Here is an 18,469-nt window from a genome sequence, read left to right as displayed (position 1 = left end):
TACAAATAACACAGACGTTTTCATGATTACAGAAAAAGAACACAAGAGTTGTAATATACAGCTCAGATATAAATCTGGCAACTGGGTTTCTGAACATAAATCTGGATTCATTTTTAATCTGACGTCTTAAAGAACTCCTCAGCCTCAGAAGATTCTAAATGACCACACTGCTTGAAGACCAAGCATTTGAGTAAATAAAACTTCTGCCTCGGAGAATGTATTCTCTCTCAAGCTATTAATTAAAAGATTCATAGTTCCTTGTTCTTGCCAGGATTTATTAGCCCAAAGTAAAATATGGGAATGGTGGTATGTCTATGAGAAATTAAATGCAGTGAAGACAAGAACACAGGGACTAATAGTTTTATATGGAGCTGTTTTGGGGCTTGAAATGTTTTGCCTCCTCGTGGGGATCAGGCACTGTCTAGGTCCTGGGGCTACCACTAAAAAATACAGGCAAGTTCCTGCCGCCTCCTGTAGGAGCTCACGGACATGAAGCACAGGATTCAGGAGGACTGAGGTAGTGAGGGGAGGAGCATTTTAGGTCTGGTCAGGGAAGGCCTCTCGGAAAATGCGACCTTTGTGCTAAGACCGGAATGACAAAAAGGAGCCAGCTTTTTCTAGAGAAAGCACTTTTGGTGTCAGGACCAGCACGTGCAAAGGCCCTGAGGTGGGAAAGAGGTTGGTGTGTTCAAGAAAGAAGGCAAAGGTGGCCTGAACACAGCGATTAAGGTGGAGAGGGTTACACGCAGAAGCCAGAAAGACAAGAAGTTTTGCTCCAAAAATGGAAACTTAAGCATTCTTGCAGTCATAAAACTGTCCATGACGGTGCCCTAGTGCCCAGAGAGACATGTCACTTCTGAGCAGTAGTTGGGAATGCTTCCAGTTACAAAGTCGCTTCCTACTTACTCAGGTACTGGTCATAGACTCAGAGCCGGCAGGGAGTGTAGAGTTATTCTAGCCCCACCCCTTCATTTTACAATGAAAGAACAGAGGCCCAAAGTTCGCACCTGAAAAACCATTCTAAGTGAGGTCAAAAGGCAAATGATAAACTGGGGGAAATATTTACCGTTCATATCACTCATATCACAGGTTGGGAGATCAATTTCCATACTATGTAAGGAGCAGCTGGCCAGCGGGGCTGGAGCAGAGTGTAGGATAGAGAGAGAGGCACAAGAGGAGGGTGACAGAAATCCACATGTGTGATCACATACAGCTGCTGAGCTGTGGGAATACAGCATGCTCACTCATGGCGGCTGGCAGAAGTCCATCCAGTCTTGTGCAGGCTAGCAGTTACGGTAAAATTATAGTGCATGGCTGGTCCAACACTGAAGAGGACTCAGATGTCAATCAGTAGGTGCATGGATAAATAAATCATGGCCTAGTCTGTCAATGGAATAGTACTCAGCAATAAAAAGGAGGACACAACTGTCCCATGCAGCAGCGTGGGTGAATCTCACAAGCATACTGAGCAGAAGCAGCCAGCTACAAAAGGGAAAGTACTATAGGCTTCCATTTGCATTTGTTCCAGAGCAGGACAAACTCATTGACAGTTTTCAAGGACTTAGAGTGGAGGTCGACTGCAGAGGGGCACTGAGGGAACTTTTGAGGGTGAGGAAAATATTTGTATATCTTGATTGTCGTGGTCACATGAGTGTATACATTTGTCAAAACTCTTAAAATGAGTGGGTCCTTTTTAATGTGTGTAAATTACTGTCAATAAGGTTGATTTTTTAAAAATAAATTTTTAAAGAGGGAAAAAAGAATAGATGGGAAACAAAAGCTTCTGATTAGATTGCTATTCATTCACCAACTGCTTATCAAGCACCATTTGTGTGCCAGCACGATAACAGATCCCGACCAGCTGTTTGTACCAGAACATGGTACTACAGAGGCACTGTGAGCCCCTAGGCTCCCTCCACAGGATTCACCTACAGAGGATCCTCTCATCACCCGCTGTTCCCAGGCCATCAGCTGCCCGGAGACTCAGAATCAGAATCCAAGATAGGGCAGAGGCAGTGGCTGCTAAGGAGAAAGTGGCTCTCCCTTCTTGGTTTAAGAGCACTTAATCGATGAAGCAAAGCAAATGGGAAGGAGATTAAGCTTGTTTGTGAACCAGAGCCCTACCCTGACATTTGTACAATTCTGTTTAATAATCAACCCCCACCTCACTTGCTTGATATTGTTTGCTCAGGTGTTTTTACTAAACCCCAATCTGAGATAATAGCATTGTTTTGCTCTAACTTTCTGAGTTCATCGATACAATATGATTATATCTAATTTCTGCTAATGTTTTTCTAGCCCCCACTACCGTACGTACATAGGTATGTATGTATGTGCTGGGCATATAAAGCACCCAGGTCAAGGGACAGCAGCCCTTTGCAGACAAATGTGTCTCCCTATGACGGATGGTTTCTGTGTGTAGACGTTGTTCTACAGTCATGTTGAGAAAAGGTGTGGTGGTTACTCTGGTTGTCATTTAATACTGCTCAGATGGGATATCTAACAGCATACTGCTCAAGACATCTAGAACGCAGTATACTGTTTTCAATTTGTAGCAAAATTGATAGCGCAAACAAGAAATACACGTCAGTGACCAGCCGGCAGCGTCATGGTTCTTTTTGATTGCTAAGGTCAGGACTGTCATTTTGTACCATCCTCCTTCTCAGAAAAGGAGGGAAAGAACAAAGTGGTCAGAGAGGGCATCCTCTCTAAATCAGACTGGGGTCGGGGGCCACAGCAGTTTGCAGACCTAAATCATTCTGCTCACTTCATTTTCCTTCTTTCCTTCAGAAGCTTTTGAGATTGCTCTGCCACGAGAAAGCAACATTACAGTTCTTATAAAGCTGGGGACCCCGACTCTGCTGGCAAAACCCTGTTACATCGTCATTTCTAAAAGACATACAACCATGTTGTCCATCAAGCCTGGAGAAAGAATACTCTTTACCTTTAGCTGCCAGAGTCCTGAGAATCACTTTGTCATAGAGATCGAGACAAATATTGGTAAGTAGGCACTCGTGAGCTGTTTGACAATGTCTTTTAAATGTCTACACCTCCCTCCTGTCTTTCCTGTGCTAAGTCAGTCTCTAATGCTAGAGAGGTAAGATCTATTCTGAAACTCTGCAGTTAATTTAGCTCCGATGTGGCCAGTTAGGGTTCTAAATGCTTTACACAGCTTAATTTGTTTAATCTTTAAAACAGCCCTATGAGAAGTTCACAGAGAGAGGAACTTGCCTAAGTGGGCACAACTAGTAAGCAGCAGCTCAGGAGAAGAACCCAGGTACTCTGGCTTTCGAGTCTTTGCACTTAGCCACTGTGCACATGGGCTCTTCAGGCAGCACTACGGAAGCCCACAAGCTACAGATCTTCAGGTCTGTGATGCTCGTCTTGTGTGTTAAAAACATCTGGCTGATATGGAAGACAAAAGAATCAGAAGGTTGAGGAGAGGCCGGGTGTGGTGGTTCACACCTGTAATCCCAGCACTGAGGAGGCTGAGGTAGGTGGATCTCCTGAGGTCAGGAGTTCAAGACCAACCTGGCCAACACAGTGAAACCCCGTCTCTACTAAAAATACAAAAATTAACTGGGCATCAAGACCAGCCTGGCCAACACAGTGAAACCCCATCTCTACTAAAAATACAAAAATTAGCCAGGCGTGATGGCGCGTGCCTGTAGTCCCAGCTACTCGGGAGGCTCAGGTGGGAGAATCACTCAAACCTGGGAGGCAGAGGTTGCAGTGAGCCAAGATCATGCCATTGCACTCCAGCCTGGGTGACAGAGTGAAACTTTGTCTCAAAAAAAATTTTAAAAAAAGAAAACCTACGTATTTTTAAGTGTAAATTCTCCCCTATATTAATTTATCAATTTAAGTCAATTATAATTAAAATTTTAATGAAGCTTTTACAGAACTAAACAGAAAGTTGATGTATTTAAGAAACCAGTGGAATGGTGTGTTGCTACTAAGAGAATGAAGTAAGTTTGTGTATTTGACATAGAAAGATGCCCAAAATAGTTTTGTTCCATTAAAAACAATGCAGCTTATAATAGGACAATGGTTTATATAGTTTGATGCTACTCCATTAAATACACACATGTGCATATGCACACTTACATACATGCACACAAACATGTACACACAATCATACAGAACCCAAAGTCTGGAGGATAAACTCCAAAACTCCAAAATTCTAACTTTATACTGCTCTATAGGGGATAGCAGAGGGGAACAGGTGATATTTTCTTCTTTATACTTTTCTGTACTTCCCTGCCCCACCCCACCCCACCCCACCCTTTTTTTTTTTTTCTGTCACCCAGGCTGGAGTGCAGTGGTGACCACAGCTCACTGTAGCCTCAAACCTCCTGGGCTCAGGTGATCCTCCCACCTCAGCCTCTGGGGTAGCTGGGCACACACCACCACACCTACTTGTCTTTTTGTTTGTTTTTAAAACAACTATACATTACTTTTATAATCAGTTAAACCAGTAAAGTGACTTCCACTTTGAAAAAGGAAAAATGTAACAAATGACACATTTCACAAGTCAACCCTTTGAATGCAATTGGTCTCTCAATCCTAGGATGCCCACATGGCTTACTATGTAGTAAAAACCCATGCTCACAACGTGTGAAAATATCCATTTCTAACATAATAAATCTAGACACTGAATCAGGTCCAGTGGTCCGCCTGCCTGCCCCTCATTGCCTTCTCTGAACAGTCATTCTGAAACATCAGATAAAATTTGACATCTCTCTTCTCATCTCTTCTTGAATAGTTCCATGAGAGTTAATGAAAGTTGGCCGGGCGTGGTGGGTCGTGCCTGTAATCCCAGCACTCTGGGAGGCCGAGGCAGGTGGATCACCTGAGGTCAGGAGTTCAAGACCAGCCTGGCCAACATAGTGAAACCCCATCTCTACTAAAAATACAAAAAAAAAAAAAAAAAATTACCCAGGCATGGTGGCACATGCCTATAGTTTCAGCTACTTGGGAGGCTGAGGCAGGAGGATCACTTGAACCTGGGAGACAGATTGCAGTGAGCCAAGATGGTGCCACTGCATTGCAGCTTGGGTGACAGAGCAAGACTCCATCTCCAAAAAGGAAAAAAAAAAAGAAGAAAAAAGAGTTAATGAAAGTAGAACTCTGCTGGGAAAAATGAGTTGTGAATCACTTCAGAAATAATACTTCTCCATCCTCTGGACAGGAATCTTTTTAGTTATTCAAAATGTTTGCACCAGACAGAGTACAGGAGAAGATTCCGAGACATGCCGCTCATTTCGACTACTCTTACCTGTGCGTTCATCCTAAAAAACAAAGCTCTTAGCATCACATGAAAAATTGCTTTCATAACCTGATCTTGCAGTGTCACAGGGCTGGTGACAGAGCTGAGGTTGGCAGATGGGGCTTTTTGACTCCAGATTTTGCTATAGAATTAAATCAGAATCCCTGGGATGGCCCATGTGTAGTTTTTAAATTGCCCGCAGGTGAGTTGTAGGTAGAACCAGAGCTAAGAGTCACTGCCTTACTAGAGTTAAGTGTTCCCACAAGAGTACAGAACCTAGCCAGAGCCAACTGATGTTGCCCTGGGCACACTGGAGGTGTGAGTGGAAAATCACTTGAGGCCAGCTTTTGAAAGAAAGAGGTGGCTTGATATAAACATCGAAGTTTCCATGAGGTCCTAAAATAGGTACTACCTTTACCAACATGCAAAGTCTAATTTTAGTCACCTTAGTCACCATGTTATCTAACCCTGTGTTATTGGTTAGACAGCATAGTGCATTGACAAGAAAAAGTTAACCAAACACAGCCTGAGCTTTCGTCCTGGGATCTGGGATTGCCGTGTACTTGCTGCAAGTGCCAGCCCAAGTCACCTGGATCCATGACTGCTTTGCAAAAATCAGAGGTCTGGATGACCTCAGACATCTAAGACTGATCTGAAATTCTCCATAATTCTATTTTGAGTGGACAGTACTTTCAAATACCCCAATAGAACAGCAGTAAAGATTCACAAATTGGCCGGGTGCGGTGGCTCAAGCCTGTAATCCCAGCACTTTGGGAGGCCGAGGCGGGCGGATCACAAGGTCAGGAGATCGAGACCACAGTGAAACCCCGTCTCTACTAAAAATACAAAAAATTAGCCGGGCGCGGTGGCGGGCGCCTGTAGTCCCAGCTACTCAGGAGGCTGAGGCAGGAGAATGGCGGGAACCCAGGAGGCGGAGCTTGCAGTGAGCCGAGATCGCGCCACTGCACTCCAGCCTGGGCAACAGCCTGAGACTCCGTCTCAAAAAAAAAAAAAAAAAAAAAAAAAAAAAAAAAAGATTCACAAATTATTGTTACGGAGGCCGGAGTCCCTCACACCTTTCAGATGCCCCCTGCTCAAGACAACAAAACCTTGATGTTACATTGCCTACTTTCTATTTCTTCCCCTCGCCTTCCTCTTGTTTCCTCCTTGATGACAATGTTTCTTGCCTTGTTTTAAAAGGCTTAGGAAACAAATATATCAAAGGATGTCATTAGCTGTTAGCCTTAAAAAAAGAAATTCAACTGCAGTGGTTATAAAATACCAGCATTAAAGCAGCACAGGAAGAGAAATGGCGCCGCCAGGTTCCAGCCGTCCAGCGGAGTTGCACGTTCAGAATGTATTCACTATGTTGATGAATGTGTTGATGGGAAAACCAGTTTTAAAGGATGGTTCTTGGCACTGTGCTCTACAAATTGTGAAATCGTGACTCTCTCAGTACAGGAGAAGTAGGAGATCCCAAAGCATAGACTCTGCTGCAAATGCCCTCCTTCTGGCTTCACCCACTAGACCCCAGGAACTTAATCTGGAAATCACAGTAGTTAAGAGATGTCTCAAGTCTGGTGACCTGGAAGCAGAGCCTGAGACAGGGATTTTTTGTTTAAGTCATTGATCAAGAAAGTGGTCTCAGAAGTGAAGAAAGCAGGATAGAGCAGGGCATGTAGCTGAGTTTAGATGTGGTTTTAGCTGAAGGGTAGCCTCAGCCTGACCCCATGGGGGCTCCAGAGTATGAATGGCATACCCAGGTTATTTCACTTGAAGCAACGAGGTCAGACTTTTTAATTCCTGCAGGAGGCCATTATTGACTATAGACAGCACCTCTCCCTTGGGATGGGCGTGAGGGGCTGCAACACCTCTCAGGCTTTTCTGGTTCAAGGCAGCTCCCCCCAGCTGAGGAACTTCCCTGAAGGAGGGTATATCTGTATATCTGTGAGCCATTGGCCACTAAGACTCACAGAACCTGGAGCCTGGGTGCCCCTGCCTGGTAAAGGCCACCTGAGCAGAGCCCCAGAGAGTCTACTACAGGGGGCTGAGTGGTGGAGGAGGAGTGGTGTGGGGCCTTGGAGCATCTGTGATCAAAATTGCTTTTGTGACTGTTTTTCAGACTGTATGTCGGGCCCATGTCCTTTTGGGGAGGTTCAGCTTCAGCCCTCAACATCATTGTTGCCTACCCTCAACAGAACTTTCATCTGGGACGTCAAAGCCCATAAGAGCATCGGTTTAGAGCTGCAGTTTTCCATCCCTCGCCTGAGGCAGATTGGTCCAGGTGAGAGCTGCCCAGATGGAGTCACTTACTCCATCAGTGGCCGAATCGATGCCACCGTGGTCAGGATCGGAACCTTCTGCAGCAATGGCACTGTGTCCCGGATCAAGATGCAAGAAGGAGTGAAAATGGCCTTACACCTACCATGGTTCCACCCCAGAAATGTCTCCGGCTTCAGCATTGCAAACCGCTCATCTATAAAACGTGAGCAAGCCCCTCCCCACTATCTGATTAGATTAAAACACACAAAATCATCATTGTTCTAGGTCAGAAATGGCCAAATGTCAGCAAATCTCTAAGACTCGATCTAAATACCATAAAGGAAGATCCTGCTCTTCTATAAATAACATGGGTCACTCATTCCTAGTGTGAACCCCCTCTTCTCTGTTAAACAAACGGGGTGATTCTCTTTATCCTTTTTGCATGTGATACTTGTTTTCAAAAAAATGATAAAGGATTGGTTCACAGACCCACCTTGATTGCTTCATTTCTAACTTCTTTGTCTTCCATCTCTTTCACATTTTCTGTAAACGTATCAGTGATGTGCAGAGCTCACTCACACTGGCTCATCAAAGCTGTTTTTTGTTTTTGTTTATTTTGAGACAGAGTCTCGCTCTGTTGCTCAGGCTGGAGTGTAGTGGCACTGTCTTGGCTCACTGCAATCTCTACCTCCAGGTTCAAGCAGCTCTCCTACAGGCATGCGCCACCACGCCCAGCTAATTTTTGTATTTTTATTAGAGACAGGATTTCACCATGTTGGCCAGGCTGGTCTTGAACTCCTGACCTCAGGTGATCCTCCTGCCTTGGCCTCCCACAGTACTAGGATTACACGCATGAGCCACTGTGCCTGGCAGAGAGCTGACTGTTAAGTGTTCAGGCGTTTTGTGAGCTGTGTGAAACAGATCCGTTATAAAAAATAAAATTAAATTAACTTATGATTAAATAAATTATTTTAAAAACAAAGATAATAAATACTCAAAACTCATCACTTCCTAATTATTTTAATGTTGCCTGTGCTGTCAGGGTTATTTGTATCATCGTATCTGTATAGAGGGAATAACATAAAGGTGTGCTACTACCCAACTCCACATTCAGTCACCTGGTGTTGGTAGTTTGAAATCAGCCATGGTGGGAGTATTTACATCCATTATGGAAGTGGGCAGATGCTATAAGTCAGGGCTTTCCCCTTTACCACTGGACCACTTATTAAATATTTACTCGCACACCACCGATGTGTCTGCATTCCCAATCTCTGCCTTGAGTCCAAATATACCGTATCCAGACCCTCTGCTCAGGATCTGAGAACTGCAGTCATTTTTCCTGTATCCCCACCCCTCGGCTGCAGACAACCAGGATGGGGTCTAATTGCCCCCTATTCTTTCTGGTTTGGGTTCCACTCCCAATAGGTCTGTGCATCATCGAGTCTGTGTTTGAGGGTGAAGGCTCAGCAACCCTGATGTCTGCCAACTACCCAGAAGGCTTCCCTGAGGATGAGCTCATGACGTGGCAGTTTGTCATTCCTGCACACCTGCGGGCCAGCGTCTCCTTCCTCAACTTCAACCTCTCCAACTGCGAGAGGAAGGAGGAGCGGGTTGAGTACTACATCCCGGGCTCCACCACCAACCCCGAGGTGTTCAAGCTGGAGGACAAGCAGCCTGGGAACATGGCGGGGAACTTCAACCTCTCCCTGCAAGGCTGTGACCAAGATGCCCAAAACCCAGGGATCCTCCGGCTGCAGTTCCAAGTTTTGGTCCAACATCCACAAAATGAAAGCAGTGAGTGAGCCCTACTTTCCTTTTTCTTCCTCCTCCAGCACCTTCGCTGTTTCCTGGGTAGTCCGCCTGGGGTGAGGCTCCCTTCCTGTTTCTCGCCTGTGGCTTCTGAAACACTTAGACTCTGGACCCGGGAAGAGTTTCAGGAAGTGGGTTGCTAGGCAGTAAGACAGGCTCGTTGGTGAACACCTGGTATGTAGTTCCATTTCAGCACAATAAAAAGCAATCTTGCATTCAAGATGCTAAATTGTTTTTAACCAAGGCATTGAAAGGTCATGTTCTAGATCTTATGTCTTGACCCCGCAATGTGAATGAGGATGTACCCGCACCATCAGCAATGATGATGGGAACTTACAGTTTTATGGCTCAGCTCCCCTACTATGGACACATACTCTGCATGTCATCTTGGGTTAAGCGTGCCACTTACACAATCTCAGCTAATCTTTATTGCAACTCTGTAGGGGAGGTGGGAATTATCTTCATTTACTAATGAGAAACCAGAAAGTTCAGAGAGGTTATGGAACTGGCCTGACATCACACAGCTTGTCAAGAGCAGAGCAAGCTCTGAGCCCTGAGCCTGTGCTCTGGCCCATACTGAAGCCCAGTTAAGGTGATGAGAATTAGGTTGGACATCATTCCACAAATGTTGCTGAGATGCCATGAACATAGAGGAGCGGAGTTAAGGCCAGGACTAGGGTGAGGCAAAGTGCCCAGGGTGCAATATTTGAGGAGGTACCCACTCCCGGGGTTGTGTAACTGCAAGGTCAGCCCCTGAGAGTGAGCACCTCCTTAAACTTTGCTCCCTGGGTGCCTGGCTTGCCTCACCCCAGTCTTGGCCCTGAGGGGTGTAGTACAGATTTTGAGATAAAAGATACAAAATGAACTCAGAGTGGCTCTTCCTGGGGCTCATGTATGATGTGAAGGAGTGAGTTGTGGCAAGTGGTCTTGAACCAGGACATGTCTGATGTGTGCTGAGGATGGGCGCTGTCCAGAGCGCTGATTCTCATTGTTGCTTTTACTATTATTTACTTCTAGGAAGTAGGCAGAGCCAGCCAGAAAAATTAAGTGGGAGTGTGGAGTGGCATGCTGCTGATTTTTGTAGGGCTGATAAGCATCAGAAAAATGGCAGTGTGGGATCCACTAGAGGGATTGCCCAACTGGTGCTGCCCTGGAAACGTCCATATGTATGTATGTATATCTATGTATAGATATGTATACATGGGGCCAGGCACGGTGGCTCACACCTGTAATCCCAGAACTTTGGCAAGAGACCAAGGCAGGCAAATCACTTGAGGTCAGGAGTCCCAGACCAGCCATGGTCATGGTGGAATGCTGCTTAGAAGCTCAGATTAATTCTGTTAACTGTAACATCAGCTGGGTTGATTTCTAAAACTAATCAAATTGTTAAACATGCTATAAACAGTGTCAAGAAGGATATGGATTTAGCGCTGAGATTAAAGGGCAGTAACTGCCATTGAGAGGTGTTTAGCAGTGTCAAGGCCTCTAACTTTGCACTGTTTCTAGAGGAGTGAGTGGACTTGGTGGCAGAAATACCTTTGGGGATAAACTTAGGTTGGGCTGGACTGCCTGAGAACTCTGATCTCTGGGCAGCTTCATCTCAATCTTCTGAACCCCCATGTGGACCCTAAATTTCAAGGGCTAGCCCAAGGAAACCAGTCCTGTGCCCCTACGTTTGTCTGACCCATTCTCTTTTTTTTAGGCAGTCTTGCTCTGTCACCCAGGCTGGAGTGCAGTGGTATGACCTTGGCTCTTAGCTGACTGCAACCACCACCTCCTGGGTTCAAGTGATTCTCCTGTCTCAGCTTCTTGAGTAGCTGGGATTACAGGCGCCTGCTACCACACCCAACTAATTTTTTGTATTTTTAGTAGAGATGGGGTTTCACCATGTTGGCCAGGCTGGTCTTGAACTCCTGGCCTCAGGTGATCTGCCTGCCTCGGCCTCCCAAAGTGCTGGGATTACAGGTGTGAGCCACCACTCCCAGCTCCCATTCTTTATTCTCTCTCATTAGCTAAGTTTGTTGTGGGCAGCTTGTACTGCAGGCAGCATAGCCCCATGGTTAAGGGGAATGACCTGGAGTTGGCCTGCGTGGATTTGAATCTGGTTCCCCCACTTACTTTGACCATGAGCAAGTCACTTCACCTCTTTGTGACCCAGTTGCTCATCTGTAAAGTGGAAGTGGTAAGACTGTCCTCATCGGGGTGTTGTGAGGACAGTGTGAGGTAGTACAGTGCTTGGCAGGTAGTGAGCGCTCTTTAAATGTTTCCTGCAGGGTTCTAAGTCAAGGCAGGCATGCAGGGTTAGAAAAGACACAACACGGGCCGGGCGCGGTGGCTCACGACTGCAATCCCAGCATTTTCGGAGGCCAAGGTGGGCAGCTCATAAGGTCAGGAGTTTGAGACCAGCCTGACCAATATGGTGAAACCCCGTCTCTACTAAAAATACAAAAAATTAGCCGGGCGTGGTGGCAGATGTCTGTAGTCCCAGCTACTCAGGAGGCTGAGTCAGGAGAATCGCTTGAACGCGGGAGGCGGAGGTTGTGGTGAGCTGAGATTGGGCCACCGCACTCCAACCTGGGCAATAGAGCAAGACTCTGTCTTAAAAAAAAAAGAAAAGAAAAGAAAGAAAGAAAGAAAGAGAGAGAAAGAAAGAAAGAGAGAGAAGAAAAGAAAGACACAACACTTGTCCAAACAAAGAGATTAGGCTGTGGCCCAGAGATGACTGGTAGGATGCAGCAAATCACTCATGGAGGGAGTTCCAATGGTGTATGGTGAAGGTGGAAGGACCGCAGGCTGGTAGGAATACCAAGGGGAGACTGGGCGGAGTCTGGCCCTTCTCAGGCTGCGCAGGAGGCCCCATCTATGCTGATGGTGTATGCCACTCATGACTGCTAGAAGAGCTCTATGTGCTGCTCCTGCTTTCTTAGCCTTGGAACTGAGAAAGAAGCTGGGAGAGGGGACTGAGTTTTGGGTCAGAGCGTCTGCCCTTGCTTCTCCTGTGAGTGCTAGAGGAAACCTCTTGGGGCTAGTCTCCCCCTCGACTCCTTCACTGCTGCACCTCTCTGAGTCCTACCCAGGCTTTGCCCTAACTTGACCTTCCTTTGTCCCCAGAAGCAGGAGAACAACTACCCAGACCAAAGCCACTACCCCAGGAGTACACACATGGGTGGTTTGCATTCTTCACACAACATGGGTTTATCTGTCCCCGTGTCTACATCTCACCAAACTCCTCCAGTCAAGAATCTTATCTTATTGCTCTTTCTATTCCCACTACAGCTTCTGGTACATTCCAGGCCCTGCATAAATCCGTGTTGCACCAATCTCAGGAGTCAGCATCTTGTCCAAAGTGGCTTAAGAGCCAGATGTACCATAAGAATCCACAGCCCATCTGAAGGGGCAAGGCAGATACAGTGAAGTGGGGTACCCATGGGAGCAGCTGCTTGGGGTGTTGCAGACAAGGAGAAGAGCATCAGAAATAAGAACAAAGGCAGAGCTTCAAGACCTTCTCAAGCCAAAGAGCAACCATAGAAAGCCAGAGCCTCAGCAGGGATGGAGAAAGCTGTTAAGAGGCAACAGCCAGCCCAAACCCCTCATTATCCACAGCAGGACCTGAGCACAGTGGGCCCAGGCTACAAAAAAAACAGACAGATGTTACCTTGACCCTAATTGTCCAAAAAACAAAATAAAAATATCTACTATCAGTCCTCTCTCTACGTAGCTGAGAAACATCAGGTAGGTTCAAACTAGACCCAGAGAACTCCTGTAGGGAATATTTTTCCATGGCTTGACCACAGACATCTTGTGTTTTAAGTTGAGTCATGTACAATTACCCAGGAACTGAGGAATAACTGATGTGGCCATTTGTGACCACATCTGTAAGCAGTGATGGCTTCAGCTGCCCACAATGTGCAAACCAGGGATGTCTGAGAGCTCAGTTCATGTTCACCAAACAAATCTTGTTTTTAAGTGCTCCACAATGCACCCTCTCCTTTCTTTTTTGATAGCACAATATTACCATGTCATGCCTGATGTTATTACCACTTTCACCAGGCAGCCTGTTTCTCTCTTTGTGTAATTTCTAAAGGTTCAAGTGGCCCTGTTGATAATGATTATATGAGTTATGACACAGTATTCTACCCATCTATATTATGCTGTTTAGGGAGAGCCTTCTAGCCTACTAGCCTACTGTTTTATGCATCCTCTTCTAGCTTTTGGAAACTCTGTTTGCTTTCCTGAATATACCAAACAAACAATTATCTTCAAAACCGGTGGGTTTCTGGGTGACCATGAGTCACATATGAAAAGCAGATGTGCATTTCCAGTGTGTTACACAGGATACTTTGTTAACCACTCTGGGTAAATGCTGGTTGTAGAAGCAGATACATTGCTCCTTTTTTGGCTTTTATAACCTCCAGAAGCCACCTGGAACCTTAAATAATTATTGGATTTGTTTTTGCTTCTTGTTTTTTGTTGTTGTTGGGTAACTTGTGCTCCATGAATTTGTCCTGCCAGAGCTGACAGGTATTATGGCCTTTGACTTATTCCCATGGAGTCCATTAAAAAAAAAAAAATGTGTATCTATAGATACCACAAAAATGGTTAGGGGCCTTTATGAAACATCAGTCAGTAACCTAATCCCTTCAAAGGTCCCCAGTGTGGCTTTTAAAACAGTGTCCATAACTATTAAATAGTGAAGGGTTTTCTTTTGGTGGGGGTTGGGCATTAAATGTCAGGCTCAAATGTTTTTGTTTGTTTATTTGTTTGTTTTTTGAGATGGAGTTTTGCTCCTATTGCCCAGGCTGGAGTGCAATGGCACGATCTCAGCTCACCACAACCTGTGCCTCCTGGATTCAAGCGATTCTCCTGCCTCAGCCTCCTGAGTAGCTGGGATTACAGGCATGCACCACCACGCCCAGCCAATTTTGTATTTTCAGTAGAGATGGGGTTTCTCCATGTTGGTCAGGCTAGTCTCAAACTCCTGACCTCAGCTCAGCCTCCCAAAGTGCCAGGATTACAGGTGTGAGCCACATGCCGGGCCTCAAATGTTTTTTATATGAAGGCATCTGCAATGTTGTGGAAAAACTATGGGATTCTTTCAAGGCAGGAAACTGTGTCCAGATCACAGATCTGCCCCTTTATTAGGGAACATTGATTTGCAACCTTCTCAGCTGTAAAATAACAATAGTCATTCCTCCTTCCCCCCATGTTGTGAGGGTAAGATAAGGCAACTTGTCAAAGCACACAGAACACACTGAGTAAAGATCTGTCTTGTCTTTCCATAGATTTATGAATGTTAATAGGTAATTTTACATTTAAAACACCCATCTATGAGAGGCGAAGGCTGCATATTTCCACCCTGTTTTGCCTGCTGAAGCCACATATGAAAACATTCTGTAGGCAGCAGGGAAATTAACTGCGTCTACCCCTCAGGTTCCTCAGGTTATTTTGAGATCCAGCCAAAAGAAATGTGGAAAGAACATGTGTAAAATGACTAATGAATGAGGTGCAAATGCAAAATAGAAAGTGGAGTGAAGTGTGATTATTACGGAGAGCCTCCTCATAACAGGAGGTCTGTCTTGCCCCCAGAATCAATAAACTGCACTTCTGTTTTAGCTGGGACATGAGGTGTCTCACCACAGTCCACCTGATTATTATACAAAAATTTTCAAAAGAAACATAAACTGTAAAACCACAATAGCATTTCACACCCACTGGAATAGCTAAAACAAGAAAGGCTGAGAACATCAAATGATGGTGAGAATGGAGGGCAACAGAGCTCTTATGGAGTGCTCGTGGGAGTGTCAAATGGTATGACCACCTGGGAGAATTGGCTGGCAGATTCTTATGAAGTTAAACTTATACCTACTCTCATAGTCCATTTAGTGTTGCCATAACAGAATACCTGAGACTAGGTAATTTATAAAGAAAAGAGGTTTATTCGGCTCACGATTCTGGTGACTGGAAAGTCCGAGAAGCATGGCACCAGCATCTGCTCAGCTTCTGATGAGAGCCTCTTGCTGTGCCATAATGTAGCAGAGGAGTGGCAAGGGAAGCGGGCACATGTGAAAAAGATGAAAACATGACAGGCAGCCTAGCTTTATAGCAGCCCACTCTTGTGAAAACTAATCCACTCCCATGGAACTAACCTAGTCTTGTGAGAAAGAGATTAATCTATTTTAACAACCTAATCACCTCTTAAAGGCACCACCTCCCAACATTGCCCCACTGGGGACCGACCACACCTCAATATGAATTTGGGTGGGGAAAAGCCATATTCAAAGCATAGTGCCTACCTATGACCCACCTAGGTATTTACTCAAGAGAAAGGAAACTATGTGTCTACTGAAACACTTGTAAAAGGATATTCATAGCAGTCTTATCCATAAAAGTCAAAAACTGAAAACAATCTAAATCACCAATAGAAGAATGGATAAACAAATGTGATATGCTCATTCATGGAGTACTGCTCAGGAATAACAAGGGAAAGGATGACCGATATCCAGAACAACATGGATGAACCCTAAAAACATCATTCTGCGGAGAGAAAAAAAGCCATAGACAAAAGAGTATGTACTGTACAATTCCATTTCTGTGAAGTTCCAGGGCAGCCAGAATCTGCAGTGATAGAAATGAGAAAATGCTTGCCTTTTAGGGGATGGGAAGTTGGGGGAAACTGACTAGAAAAGAGCACAAAGGAAACTCTCAGATGATAAGAATGTTCTAGATCTTTCTTTGGGTGATCGATACAATGGATATTACAAAATTGTACAAATTCATCACACTGAACACTTAAGATCCGTGTATTTTATTATGTGTAATTTATTTGTAAAAAAAAAAAAAAAAAAATCCAGGTGTGGTGGCTCACGCCTGTAATCCCAACACTTTGGGAGGCCGAGGCAGGCACATTTGGTTGAGCCCAAAGGAGTTTGAGACAAGCCTGGGCAACATGGCAAAACCCTGTCTCTACAAAAAATAGCTGGGTATGGTGGCATGCGCTACTAGGGAGTGGTCCCAGCTACTTGGGAGACTGAAGTGGGAGAATCACTCGGGCCCAGGAGGCGGAGGCTGCAGTGAGCCATGAACTCCAGCCTGGGTGACAGAGTTGACAGAGTGAAAATGTCTCAAAATAACAATAATAATTTTTTTTTTTTTTTAGTAGAGACAGGGTTTCACCATACTGGCCAGGTTGGTCTCGAATTCCTAACCTCAAGTGATCTGCCTACCTCAGCCTCCCAAAGTGCTGGGATTACAGGCATGAGCCACCATGCCCAGCAAATATATATATTTTTTTAATCAAGGGAAGATATTAAAAGGAAAGGTTAAGATGGTATGTTTGGATGTTGGGTACTACCCACTAGCTAGCTGTGTAAGTTGGGCAAACTACTTAACCTTTCTAAGCTTTAAATTTGTATTTTATAAAATGAAGATGTGCCAGACATGGTGGCTCATGCCTGTAATCCCAGCACTTTGGGAGGCCGAGGCAGCAGATCACCTGAAGTCAGGAGTTCAAAGCCAACCTGGCCAACATGGTGAAACCCTGTTTCTACAAAAGTACAAAACTTAGCCAGGCATGATGGCGAGTGCCTATAATCACAGCTACTCGGGAGGCTGAGATGGGGGGTCACTTGAACCTGGGAGGCAGAGGTTGCAGTAAGCCGAGATCGCGCCACTGCACCCCAGCCTGGGTGACAGAGCAAGACTCTATCTCAAAAAAAAAAAAAAAAAAAAAGAAGATAATAAAAACAGTATTACCTAATGCACATTTAAATTGCAACCTTCTGTAAGGAAAAGTCTATTTATTGTGTGTACCAACACTGGAGCATAGTGTTGAAAGTAGAAACAGGCCCTCTGTACATATTTGATGAACGGTTGTTGAACAAAAGCAAGCATCACCACATTTTTTTTTTCTTTTTTTTTGAGATGGAGTCTCGCTCTGTCACCCAGGCTGGAGTACAATGGCGCGATCTCGGTTCACTGCAACCTCCGCCTCCCGGGTTCAAGTGATTCTCCTGCCTCAGCCTCCTGAGTAGCTGGGATTACAGGCATGTGCCACCACGCCCGGCTGATTTTGTATTTTTGGTAGAGACGGGGTTTCTCCATGTTGGGCAGGCTGATCTCGAACTCCTGACCTCAGGCTCTGCCCACCTCGGCCTCCCAAAGTGCTGGGATTACAGGCATGAACCACTGCACCCGGCACATGACACATTTAATACACTTCTACAGCACATCAAGGAACAACTTCACTATCGTCTTGAAACTGGATGGCAGTTGGCAGAGTTTTTCCATGAGTGTGTCATCTATAAGTGAGCTGCATGAAGCCAGTCCCAGGGCCCACACAATTTCTTGTCTCCTCAGTGCAGCCACCAGGCTAGAGGAGAGGCAGTTGGGTCTCAGGAAGCAGTGAGCATCGTAGAAAGAGCACAGGCTTTGTGATCAGGAAGATGTCAACTTCAATGCCAGTCTCACCACTTCCTAGCCTTAGTTCCTCTGTCTGCGAAACGGTAGTGATAATGCCTACTATGCTAGATTGCATTTTTGTTCTAAAATATTCACCACCCCTCCTGAGGGAGAATTAGACTTGATACTGCATTGACCACAGCCTTGGCCAGGTGGGTTTGCTTTGGCCAATGAGATGTGAACAGAGGTGAGCCTGCCACTTCTGAGAGAAGCCTCAGCACTCATCATGTGGTTCAGGTTTTCAAACTCTGTCGCAAGACTGCTGTGTCACAAATAGAGGCTTCTTCAACTTGGATCTGGAATTCAGAAGACATAAGCCAGAGCTGCAGCCAACTCACAATGAATATGTAAAGTGAACAAGACATAAACCATTGTTATTCTAACCATTCAGATTTGGGGATCATTTGTTGTTGCAGCATAATTTAGCCTCAGCTGATTTACACACTCCCTCTCAAGCATATCATGAGGATGAACAGCCTAACATTGTAATTGATCCTCCACCATATACCAGTTATGTGGAGCCATGTAGTTCACATTCTGGTGGGAAAGATGAACGAGTAAAAGGAAAATCATGACTTCCCGTTAAAGATGGCTTTACCCCCTTCATACACCCTACAATAATGGGTTTTCTTAGGACATTTTTAAAGTATTTTAAAACATTTTTAAGGTACA

The 18,469-nt window shown here is 45.2% G+C and overlaps 2 protein-coding genes across 4 annotated transcripts in view; both read left to right on the top strand.

Annotated features, from left to right (window-relative positions):
• KIAA1143 (KIAA1143 ortholog) overlaps positions 1-18,469 on the top strand; it is a 940,736-nt gene that overhangs the window by 557,390 nt on the left and 364,877 nt on the right. The gene's annotated exons all lie outside the window — the stretch shown is intronic.
• CDCP1 (CUB domain containing protein 1) overlaps positions 1-18,469 on the top strand; it is a 63,141-nt gene that overhangs the window by 26,019 nt on the left and 18,653 nt on the right. The window contains exons 2-4 of the mRNA XM_050780508.1: positions 2,791-3,000; positions 7,392-7,754; positions 8,957-9,325. Coding sequence (XP_050636465.1) covers positions 2,791-3,000; positions 7,392-7,754; positions 8,957-9,325 — 942 coding nt within the window. The remainder of the gene's footprint in view (positions 1-2,790; positions 3,001-7,391; positions 7,755-8,956; positions 9,326-18,469) is intronic.

This window comes from Macaca thibetana, chromosome 2 (genome assembly GCF_024542745.1).
Source record: "Macaca thibetana thibetana isolate TM-01 chromosome 2, ASM2454274v1, whole genome shotgun sequence".
Taxonomy (NCBI): domain Eukaryota; kingdom Metazoa; phylum Chordata; class Mammalia; order Primates; family Cercopithecidae; genus Macaca; species Macaca thibetana.
This window is presented reverse-complemented; position numbering and strand designations above follow the sequence as displayed.